Source organism: Haliotis rubra, unplaced genomic scaffold, assembly GCF_003918875.1.
Source record: "Haliotis rubra isolate DU_JTF1 unplaced genomic scaffold, ASM391887v1 Scf393, whole genome shotgun sequence".
Classification (NCBI taxonomy): Eukaryota; Metazoa; Mollusca; class Gastropoda; order Lepetellida; family Haliotidae; genus Haliotis; species Haliotis rubra.
Window position 1 is genome coordinate 241,642 of NW_025767072.1, and position 12,815 is coordinate 254,456.

At 44.6% G+C, this 12,815-nt stretch overlaps 1 protein-coding gene across 3 annotated transcripts in view; it reads right to left on the reverse strand.

Moving 5' to 3' along the window:
- Window positions 1–12,815, reverse strand: part of LOC124286842 — a 199,570-nt gene that overhangs the window by 15,494 nt on the left and 171,261 nt on the right. For all 3 annotated transcript variants that reach the window (XM_046723282.1, XM_046723283.1, XM_046723284.1), the window contains exons 27-28: window positions 5,737–5,776; window positions 5,370–5,420 (exon numbers count right to left, since the gene is read on the reverse strand). In XM_046723282.1, the coding sequence (XP_046579238.1) occupies window positions 5,370–5,420; window positions 5,737–5,776 (91 nt within the window). The remainder of the gene's footprint in view (window positions 1–5,369; window positions 5,421–5,736; window positions 5,777–12,815) is intronic.

A 12,815-nucleotide genomic window follows, 5' to 3' on the forward strand; every position in this document is an offset into this window, starting at 1 on the left:
GGCCGGGGATGCGTTGTCATTCATCAAGAAGCATTGGTCCAATTCCCGGAGTTGACTGGAGGCACAGGGCGATTTCTGAGTTGGTGATCGAGATGGTCCCATAAGTATTCGGTAGGGTTCATATCCGGTGAATATGCCGCCCATGGTAAAACCTAAATGTTGGCGTTGGCGAAGAAGGTCTGGGTATGCATTGACGTATGTGGCTTCGCATTATCGTGCTGGAAAATGATTCCACGAGGCTGTTGTTGGATGAATGGCTGAACAACTGGATGTAAAAATTCCATCTCGATAACGCTGTGCATTCAGTTGTCCTCGATTAATTACGAGACTCGTTTTGACTTCACCGCAGATTCCACCCCAAACCATTAAACCTCCGTCTCCGAATGACCAGACTTGATGAATGCAGTTCTGTGGCAAACGTTCACCAACTCTTCAGTACACACGCTGCCGACCATCGTTCCTGAAGATGCAAAATCTGCTCTCGTAGGAAAACAAGACCGGTGCCCAGTATCGCCGTTGCTAACGTCGAAGTCGCCTGGTCCACACCAGTCTGTTGGTCTTGCTGTTGAGGTGTAAGGAACGCTCTGCGGTAGGTGCGACGTGCTAGAATACCATGTACCTGCAATCTCCTGTAACGTTTGTCGACTTATCACCTGTGCGAGTGCCGTCCTTGCCATTAACGTCGCCGTGATGAAGTGGTTCCGGAGATTAAGTACCCAGATGTTACCCACGTCTTCAATAGGCGTGGTCATCCATGGTCTCCCGCTTCTCGGCCTGTCTGTTGTCCAACCTGTTTGACACAACCGCTGCATTGACCTGGTGACGGTTTTGAGCACGCATCCTAACCTTCAGGCGAGGTGGGTGTGCGTTGCTCCATGTTGGACCAATCCAACGAATCGCTCTCTCTCTCAATCGCTGTCGACCCTTGAAGGTCCGGGTTAGAATTGATCTTCAGTAACCCATGCTTGTCGTAAGAGGCGACTAACGGGATCGAGTGGTCAAGCTCGCTGACTTTGTTGACACATTTCCTCGGTTCCCAATTGCGGAGATCGATGCTCATGTTGTTGATCACTGGATTGTCTGGTCCAGACTCAATTATTTACAGACCGCCGCCATATATAGCTGGAATATTGCTGAGTGCGGCGTAAAACTAAACTCACTCATTCATTCAATCGCTGTCAAACGTGGCCTTTCTTTTGTCTGCTTTTTGTTGCTGTCAATCAAACGAGTCGGGTCAGCGGTATTATATAGTTGAACTGCACGTACATTTCGTGCTACGGGATGTAACATCATTTTGGCAAAGTGCGCATTATTTTCTCAAATGATCAAATGTTCCCGGATTTTTCGATCAAATAGTCGATTACGTTTGGTTTGGAACATGAGAAATGCTAAGTATGTTTTCTTACAAAAAGGAATACTTAATTATTAAATATACTCTCCCAAAAAAGAAACGCATATAGGAATTTCAACTGTATTTTTATGTTTATTTTGAAACATCTTGTAGGCTTTATGAGTCAATGAAATATAGCGAAATTGCACACTGGGAATGCAGACTTATCCGTCTTTGGCACCAACTCGAGGAAAGGCAGTTTGACTGTCACATGGACACGTGTGGTGGCGCTGAAGTCAATACCTCGTGTGACCACCGTGGGCATCCAGAACTGCACGGCATCGCCTCGGCATCGAACGAATAAGTCTCAGAATCTCATGTTGCCCAATCGCAGCCCACTCTGCCTGTAGGGCCTGTGCGAGTTGCTGAAGTGTCTGGGGCTGAGGGTAACGGCGTCGCACCCGACTGTCCTGGTCATCCCACAGATGGTCGATCGGGTTTAAGTCCGGTGATCTTGAGGGCCACCTGGGGAACGCAAGCGTCGGCGAAACGTTCACGTCGACGTCTGTACACCCGCATTCTTCCATCGCGTCGTTCCAATAGAAATCGTGATTCATCACTGAACCAGATTCTACGCCAATTCGGTAGGTTCCAGGCCTGAACGTTGGTGCACCATTGAACTCGATGTCGAGGATGTTGTTGTCGGAACACAGGGCCAAAATAAGGTCTTCTGGCACGTAAACCAGCCTCTCTCAACCTGTTCCTGACGGTCTGTTCAGAAAGCCTCCTCAATCTGGGTATTTGTCGAGCGGTACTGTGTCGCTGTAACTGTTCGATGACGCAGGTGATGTACCCGGATGTAGTGATCCTGCGCCGCAGTGGTCGCTCGAGGTCGCCCACTACGAGGGGCATCTGCTACAGAATTCTGCCGGCGATATCTCTCCCAGAGCCGTGAAATGGTGCTTCGGTGCTTCATGCGTCGGGCAACTGCACAGCTTCAGCAAACCAATGGCGATATGATGGTTGGCTTCGCTTAGACGTGGCATTTTGCGTTCGTCAGCAATATTCCAAATACAGTGAATAATCGACAGACAGCGATCAACCTTTTATACCCATCATTGAGACTATCTGATCCCTAACTTTCACGTGCATTGCATGTGAATTGTGTATTCTGTGACACTGCACGCCGAAATTGAAAATCATGCTGTTCAATACGGGTATTTTACGGATGGTGCGTTTTGTTGCGATGTTTCAAAACATAAACACCATAGGACTCATAAACAAAGCAAAACCTTTTGTAAAATGAATCACGTTTCAATTCATTGCTATTTTCATGATGCGTTTCTAGTTTGGGAGAGTATATATTGAAAAATGTTTGGTATCGTTTCTTTTGGATAGTACTTTATTACAGTGAAACCCTCGTTAATCTGAGCCTAGATTTTCGAAGCTCTCTTAGCGCCAAGATAGTCGTAAGCTCCATACAGTAACATTTACTTTCGACTATCTTAGCGCTAAGAGAGCTTCGAAAATCTAGGCCCAGGGCTGCATATTATGCATAGTGATTGAAGCATGAGTGACCTTTATGATGACTTGTACGGTATGTTCAGATAAATACTTGACTTGCCTCTGCATGTGTTTGAGATCAACTTTTGATAGTGATTAAAACATATGCTTATGATATCATACAGCGGTGAGTGCTTTTAGCACAGTGAGTAAGGATTTTGCGGGTGGTCAGTGGCGCTTGGTACAGTACAATGTGTAGTGATGACATACTGATTTAAGCATTTTGCGGGTGGTCAGTGGCGCTTGGTACAGTACAATGTGTAGTGATGACGTACTGATTTAAGCATTTTGCTGGTGGTCAGTGGCGCTTAGTATAGTACAATGTGTAGTGATGACATACTGATTTAAGCATTTTGCGGGTGGTCAGTGGCGCTTGGTACAGTACAATGTGTAGTGATGACATACTGATTTAAGCATTTTGCGGGTGGTCAGTGGCGCTTGGTACAGTACAATGTGTAGTGATGACATACTGATTTAAGCATTTTGCGGGTGGTCAGTGGCGCATTTTTGGTAGTGGCAGCAGTACAATGTGTAGTGATGACATACTGATTTAAGCATTTTGCTGGTGGTCAGTGGCGCTTGGTACAGTACAATGTGTAGTGATGACATACTGATTTAAGCATTTTGCGGGTGGTCAGTGGCGCTTGGTACAGTACAATGTGTAGTGATGACATACTGATTTAAGCATTTTGCTGGTGGTCAGTGGCGCTTGGTACAGTACAATGTGTAGTGATGACATACTGATTTAAGCATTTTGCGGGTGGGGTGGTACAGTCAGTGATGACATACTGATTTAAGCATTTTGCGTGGTGCAGTGGCGCTTGGTTGTAGTACAGTACAATGTGTAGTGATGACGATACTGATTTAAGCATTTTGCTGGTGGTCAGTGGCGCTTAGTATAGTACAATGTGTAGTGATGACATACTGATTTAAGCATTTTGCGGGTGGTCAGTGGCGCTTGGTACAGTACAATGTGTAGTGATGACATACTGATTTAAGCATTTTGCTTGGGTGGTCAGTGGCGCTTGGTAGTGGCGCAGTACAATGTAGTAGTGATGATTTTGCGGGTGGTCACTGATTTAAGCATTTTGCTGGTGGTCAGTGGCGCTTGGTATAGTACAATGTGTAGTGATGACATACTGATTTAAGCATTTTGCTGGTGGTCAGTGGCGCTTGGTACAGTACAATGTGTAGTGATGATACAAATGGACAACTGAAGCATTTTGCGAATGGTGGTCAGTGACATGATTTGATTTAAGCATTTTGCTGGTGGTCAGTGGCGCTTAGTACAGTACAATGTAGTGATGACATACTGATTTAAGCATTTTGCTGGTGATATTGGTCAGTGGCGCTTAGGTACAATACACAATGTGTAGTGATGACATACTGATTTAAGCATTTTGCTGGTGGTCAGTGGCTCTTAGTATAGTACAATGTGTAGTGATGACATACTGATTTAAGCATTTTGCGGGTGGTCAGTGGCGCTTGGTATTTACAATGGTGTAGTGATGCTGATTTAAGCATTTTGCGGTGGTCAGTGGCGCTTTGGTACAGTACAATGTGTAGTGATGACATACTGATTTAAGCATTTTGCGGGTGGTCAGTGGCGCTTGGTACAGTACAATGTGTAGTGATGACGTACTGATTTAAGCATTTTGCTGGTGGTCAGTGGCGCTTAGTACAGTACAATGTGTAGTGATGACATACTGATTTAAGCATTTTGCGGGTGGTCAGTGGCGCTTGGTATAGTACAATGTGTAGTGATGACGTACTGATTTTAAGCATTTTGCTGGTGGTCAGTGGCGCTTAGTATAGTACAATGTGTAGTGATGACATACTGATTTAAGCATTTTGCGGGTGGTCAGTGGCGCTTGGTACAGTACAATGTGTAGTGATGAAGTACTGATTTAAGCAATTTGCGAAGATGTACTGTTTGCATTTTGATTGTTGTTCTGTGATATTATTTGTTTGACAATGTTCCAAGTGTAATACATTGTACATGTGATGTTCCCTGATGGGCAGTGTTTGCTACATTTATACTTGTGCAATATTTAGACAGAGATCTGGAATTTCCTACAACCCTCTAGGCCTCTCCAGTGACGTAGAGAACATTATGGAAAGATCTGAAATATGTGTTTTAGGTGTATAATGGAAATTAGCTCTTCCTTCTCATACTACATTACTTCTCATAGATAAGTTACAAGATATCCAGCAATTGCGTGGAGATGATTCTTACCTTGGATACTATTCCTATTTGTGAAACTACACACGTTTGCTATATCTCTCTTTATTACCATAATCACTGATATTGTGTTATACTGTCTTTGAATTGTACTACCACAGTAATACTTTTTTAGTTTTTAGAGATTGACATCAAATCATAACCTTAGTTAATTTTAGCAAAACATTGTTATATTCTGGAAACATTGGTATAACTGGCAAACTTGATTGCTTGTGGTCAGGTGTTGCTACTTACACACAATCTGTAGAGCAGATGGCCCAACCAAATACACTGGCCCTTTCAGAGCTGAAACATTAAAAAGTATTACTGCCTTCACACAATCTGATGGTCCAGCCCAATACACAGGCTTATTCATAGTTGAAACCAACAGAATACATTACTGTCTTTTCACCACCCGTAGAGAGGATGGTCGGAACAGAATACTAGGGTCTATTTAGTGGTGGATCAATCAGAATGTATTACACTGTTGTACATGCTGACATGGCTGAGTCAATATTAAATCATTATGACTATGTTATATTTGAAGACAATATATAATCAGACGCTCGTTACACGCATTGAGCAGAACAAGCATTAGCGAATATCGTCAAGTAGGACTTACCTTGTAAAGAGGCGAGGTGATTTTCATCATCCACAATCATCTGCACATAGAAGTTGACAGAGGTGAGTTTAGTGTTAAATGTGTAGCTGTGCACACAGATAAAGTAATCCTAAAGAATTATTTGTATAACGTGGCCTTAGATTATTAAGCATCCTAAATTCAATGTTTATTGGCGAACTCATCTTAACATTTTACATGAACTGTTTTATAACAAGTCCATGTTCTCTCTGACACACATAAATACCACAAGTCCGTTAGCCATACAAGTAAAACTGATGCAGCTATATGTCATTGTCATATATGTCATATTTGGTTTGAGAAACAACTCGAATCTGTTCCAGAGGAAAGTTGAACCAATTCACTAGTTTGGGGCTCATTGAAACCAACAAAACGTACATGACGTCTACAGTGAGTTCGATACACATCTCACACATACAAAATGAAGATAGTGACAATAGCACATGTCTATCTTCAACACATTTTATATACGGGCACATTAAAGAGTTTTAATCACACTGGCAGAACAATACAATGTTTACATCAAATCTGTAACGCAAATAAGGACTGTCAGTATAGCACAAGTCTCCCATGAGTAAACAGAGGACAGAGTTGTTTTTTTTTGTTTTGTGTTTATGCATTCAAAATCAGTAGATACATGTATACAAAGTACATGGTGCAACAACACTTGTACACCGTAGAACAGAAATTCATATGGGTTGGCATTACAGATATTGGGATCTCCATTAGGCTGGGAATGTGTGCAGTAGAGATGACCATTTGTTGTCAAATTGTAATATGTTTTGATTCTTACTGGCAATAAACTTTTCTGTCTTGAAAAGATCACTCAATATTTTTACAAATGTATCCAGTGATAACTTATTTTTTTTAATACTTGATATATGGATATATTTTTTACTGGCAAGAAGTATGTGATTCATAAGGTCGTTATTATATCCGCCAATTAAGACTGTATATTTTGTCAGGGTAAAATTTTCTGATGATTTATCTACAATATATTCTTTCAGTTTCAGCCAGAACGTTTTCACACACTCACATTCCCAATAAACATGCATCAAATTTTCTGACATTAAATTACAAAATGAGCAAAGTTCATCATCTACTAATTTCATTCTCAATAATTCCTTCTTTGTGTAGACAATATTATGGATAAATTTAAACTGCAAGTCAATCAATTTAGTATCTTTTATACATCTTCTATAAGTAGTAGTAGTAGTAATAGCGGTACGGGATCAAGTCCAACAAAAGCCTCTGCAAAGCTTTATTTCACAAATAAAGCTTTTGTCAGGCCCTTAGATCTCGCCCCACTATATCTACTACTTTTGAGCCCCCGGTTAACTTCCTGCCCACACGTGGCACTATAGAAAGATAGAAAACTCTAAAAGCCCACGTGGCACAATTCCCCAATAGAAAGATAGAAAGGTTCTAAAAGTAGTAAAATGCCCCCCGGCAGCCACAATTCCCTGAGGCAACGGCGGAGAAATACAAACTATACATAATGGGCCGCACCACTCAACCGATTGAGCTACCGGGGACTTAGCTGAAGAATCTCGGTTTAACAGGTTTATCCTGGGATTGCATCATCCAAAGCTGGGCTCCGTCTATAATGGCGCAAACCAGTTTATGGCATTATTCTTAACTCGGCTCCGTCTATACTTACTACAGTAGGTTTTAAATCCGGTTAATGTTAACAGGATATATACAATGCCGACTTTTGAAATTATTATAGTGTGTAATCTCGCTATGTTTCGTGTGTATTGGGTATTATATTGTTAGAATTAAAAATCGATTTATTTGAATCCCAGTTAACTTCCTGGTCACTATGACCATGAACCAGCACTTTCCTGATCATGTGACATGTCGTGTTGACAAGATAATATTGGGATTACTTGGTAAGTGTTAAATATTTTGCTTGGGGGGTAGCAAAGTGCCATACGGTATGATCAATAATTCTTCTCTAACGAACCCTCTCCCTGGCCCATCTCTCAAGTAGTACAAGTTTGGCTCGTCGGCTTTGATGTCCACTTTATCTATGTTGTAAGTTTTGACTGACCATATTGGGTCAGTGGCTCGCTTACGGCTATCACCCTCGTGTTCCCCCCGGCTGGTATAGGTACCTCACTAGGGCCCTATCTGGTATCTGTTTCTCCTTCCCACGCAATGGAGCAGCCGACTCTGCCACTATTGATTTTAGTTTGATAGCGTCTGCTGGTTTCTTGCCGGTGAGACGGGTGATTTCATGGTTGATGGCAGACACCACCTGAGGTAGCCGCGCTACCCATTCAGTCGATCGTTTCCCCGGGTTGGCCATCTCTGTTGCATACTGATGGCCGAATAAGCGCTCAGCCAAAGTCCTATTGAATCTCTCAACTATTGCTTGGCTGCAATGGGCTCCGGCCGTGCCACGCCTGACTTTGGTGTCGTGTTTATCCAGCAGGTGTGACACGACACCCATGAACTCCCGCCCGGGGTCAACTTGCAGCTCTGTTGGCCACGTCAGTTGACTGCGCTTGTATATTTGTTTGAACCCGCGGGCTACCTGGGCCGAGTCTTTCGCAGTTAAGGGTTCAGCTTCCTTGTAGCGACTGGCCACATCCACGACGGTTAAGGTATACTTGTACCTCTTATCGTGGGTTAGGAACAGGAGGTAGGCCTGGTGAACGCTATTGGGTATGTTAATACCGAACTTCCTTCTAGGCACATAGCGTGGTGCCGGTAAATAGATCTGCCACAGGGCTTGTTTTTCAAGCCACACTTTGGCCTCCTCCGGGGGTACTCGCGCCATTTTACCCAGCTTATGTACAGCGCTAGCTCCTTTCCAGTACCCACGCGGGCTGTAGTAAATAGCCTCAAACTTTCTCTGGTTCTGTGACACGCCCCCTGATAGGGTATCGTGTTTATGTACACCTATGTTCTTGGTTCAATTTTCTCATGCCCGTACGCATACGTGTTTATCCCATCAATAGCTATCCAACGTTTAGTGTCCATCCGCGACAGGGATGTCTTGTTTATAGTCAGTTCATGTATCCTATGCCCATCACTTCGAAGCGTGTTCATTTTATGCCTGAAGGTGCGGGTCTTGAACAGGGCTTCCTTGAATCTGGCGTGTTTGATGTGTTGTTTCACCACGTTCTTCTTAACACACTTCGCCTTCCGGATCTCACCATTGTCGGCCTTCAGGATGGAGTACATCTTAGGCCTCAAACCTATGTACTCGGCTATGGGCGTGCAAGCACACTCGTCCTTCATCTTACCTAGGACCTTTTTATTTACCATGCTGTGTATGGCATGGTCCTTTGGGTAGTCACTGGTGTCATACAAATCGAGGCGTCTTTTCATGTCCTCGTACACGTCCTCGTTTCGAATCTCCATCAGCAGGGAATCCGTGTCAGTGTACAGCACTTCACACCTGTCGTCGTACTGTTTCTTCAGCTCGTTGTAGTAAAAGTCGTACATCAGGTGTTTGGATAAATCGAGGATGCTCATCCCCACGTAAACAGGCCAGTTGAATTTGATGTGGCTTTTCTTCATGTGTAGGGCAACTAGGTCATCGGTGAATATTTAACTCCGGTTGAATGCTGGACTGGCTATCAGTCTCCTGAGCTTGTCTTCCTCATTTGACCAAACCAGCTTCACGGTCACGCGTTTCCTCAGGTTCTCCTTAGTCTTACCAAACACCGAGTTGTTCGTGAGCTTGTAGAGATTTTTCTCAAAGTCACTGGTGGCAAGCTTTCGGAGGTCTGTGTTCATTCTGATGTATGTCTTCATCCAGGATCTCTTGTTGAACACGAGCACCCTGTGTATTTTGGTCAGCCTCATACCCAACGACAGGTACAGCTGTAGGTTGTGATAGTGAACGATGTACTTGGTCTTATTCATTAAGTTGGGCACGAGTTTTTCAACGTCTGCCACCCGCCCACCTAACAAGTTATGTTGGTACTCAGACATCCAGTCTGGGTTAACCCTCATACGTTCGGGGACCAGGGAGTAGCTGTTGTGTGATGTGTGTAATGCCTTGGGGTATTCCAAGTCCACCTCGAGGATATAACCTTTGTTCCAATCTGGTGCGATGCTCATAACATCAACATCGGATGGTACCCGGCCGATCTCGTGCCATGCCCATTCGAATCTCCCTGTGGGTAGATACTGGCTCATGGCCCAGCCATACAGGTTGTTGGCATCGAGGTAGAGAATATGATTGGTTGGCTTGCTCGGGTCGTAGCCCTTCACATATTGATTATTTGCTTTCGCGTATCGTTTGGTTGCCATGGAAATCCCGCCTCGCAAGCCTTTCTCAATGAATAGGTGCATGTCGTAATCTGTGAGCAATTCCAACTTAACTCTTTTTCAGCAAGGCATCCCCCGACAGACCTGGGCTGGTGTAATACCATGCGGGGTCGAGTTTATACTGCTTGAAACATGTCCGCCTTAACGTCTCAAACACATCGGCTAGCAGCAGTACATCTGTCCTCAAGTACAGGTCGTGATAGTCACCCAGATTCTTACAGCCCAGTTTATTCCATACGTTAATTGCGTGCGAGTAATCGTCTTGGGATATTGCCGAGTCGGTCAGATTGCTGTAAAATTCTCTGATGGGGGTAGTCGGGTCTCGGCGAACTTGGCCCAGCCATCCATGTACTTGTAGGGGTACACACCCTTCCTCATCAGCAGGGGTCGAGTCTCGGCGTCGGTGTATCGATCAGTGATGGGGAAGGTATCATTGGCCTTGACCAGACTGTCGAGTGACGACAGGAGGAACTGAATCGAGTGAATGAACCTCAGGCCATTCAAGCTGAAGGAGATGTATCTCTCCATGTTGTTGGGGATGCACGTCAGGTTACCGTCGACTTTCGCGATGGCCTGCATGATCAAGTGAGAGTCGTACCCTCTCAAGTTGTTGAAGACCACGGGGATGTTTATTGTCTTGGGGGTGATTCTAAGCTTGAGGTTACACGCGCTGTGAGCGGCGCCTCTATACTTACCGGTGACGTGGCAGTGATCGCTCACCGAATCACCGTTCAGTGGTGAGTCACACACGTGGCAGTTACTGCTACAGGCGTGAGCTAGCCGATCAGCTTTGGTCATACGCATGGGAGCGACTGTATACAGTGCATTCCTGATAGTTTTTTCTTCGTCCTGCAAACACTTTAGAAACTGTTCAGCCGCGTCGGGACCCCTATACACTACGGGAGCTTTCGTTTCCCCATCCCAGCGGACGACCACGTATCCAAACCCACAGGCCTCATGCTCTTGTGTTTTCTGTGTGGTTCGGGTACCCCCAACAGCCTCAACAGGTTTGACCAAGGCTTCAAAGTCGGCGTAGATGACATAAGGCACAGACATTTGGTTCTTGTGGTTGTCGAATTTTAGGATATTGTCACCTTCCTTAGGCATGTCGACTCGTATGGCTGTCTGTCCCACACCTTGGCAATCCTCCCGGTGGGATTATAATAAATCAGCTCGTGTGAAGCCATGTAGGCATCGTATGCAAAAGTGTTTTTTCCCATCGTATTTCGATTGGTCATGCAATAGCCTGCTGAGATGTTTTATCCACGTGTAGTGATACTTTTTACCTCGCTGGGTCATGAATATATTGATCACGCGGCGACCCAACAGTTGGGGCCCCCCCAATGGGCTGACCCTGTGTACTATTGTTGTGTTGCCTTCGTGCCCTAAGACGTTTATGGCTATATCGTTCTGTTTTTCTATTTTAGTGATCTGAGATATGGGGGTGGGTTCATCTATACCATCCCAGTTGAGCCCATCGTCTTGGGGATAGCTAGAAAGCCTGTTCGAATTAGTGTCAGCTGGAAACAAGGCTGACCTGATAGCTACCCTCAGGCAATCGTCTCCTCTATTCTTGACGTTGACCATGGCCTGTTTTTTCTTATAGTAGGGGGGCAAGTCTAGGTATGACCCGCCTCTGAACGGCACGTTGTTAGTTATGTCTAGATAGACATTATCGATTTTATCTACAGCCCACCCGGACCCCATGTGTGTGTAGCGTTCTAGGTATTCTCGTATCTGCTGAAAACTGGTATCGATTGATGCGTCTATGGTCTCTATATTATAGGCAGCTTTGCATAGGCAGTAGTGCCCTTTCACCTTTCACCCCTATACCACAGAAAACGTGTAGTTGGGGCTTCTCATGTGGAAACAACAGTACCCCTCAGTCCTGCATCTTCTACCACAGGCTTCTTAAGTATGTTTTCGCATCGGTACGGAGCAGGTCTCATCTTTGGCATACTTATATGAGTACTTAGTCTAATTGTAGTATCCCTTGTTTTACTAGGATGCCCTTGGTGGCCATCACCATACCAAGGTTAATTATGAGCATACCCATATCCTGCAGGTTGAAATCTAGCTTGATAGTTGGTTGCTTAAGCACTATTTTTGTCAACCGAGCATACCCTACAGCTAGACTGGCGACCACGGTGGCGTGGTATGCGTCGTTGACGAACGTTTTCCCTTCAGACATTATGTATATGATATAAAAATATATATTTTATAACATGATATGTGGGTTGACCTCTAATTGCGGGGGTTCCTCCCTGGTAGGGTTTCCCTCCCTGGGTCGTGTATATAACCATGAGATAACCACGGCAGCAGTTGCACCTGCAATCAACAAGAGTGGTTCCACATGATAATTTTATGTCGGTTACACCACCTTTTTTTACCGGCAGCTACTCTCTTAGGGTTCTTCTGCCTGGTGACTGTAGGAGGGTTCACCTTCAGTTGGGGTGGGGTCTCCCCCAGTTGGGTTTCCCCCAACGTTGGGGTTTTAGGTGGGGTCTCCTCCTGTGTCATTTCTTGGACAGCATCCATCTATACTATTATTATTTTTCCCCTCCTTAAATTGGCAATGCTTTGCCATGATAATCGCCGCCGTCACCGGGGCTAAAAACATACCGTATTTGTGGTACAGCATGCAGCTGAGAGAGCTCAATGTGTGTTCAATAAAAGGGTCTTTCTCAAGGGCCTCCCACAGGTAAAGTCGGCGTTCCTGGGGAATGGGAAGGAAGTATGACGCAATACCAGTGTATATCTGGGTCATAGCCGAT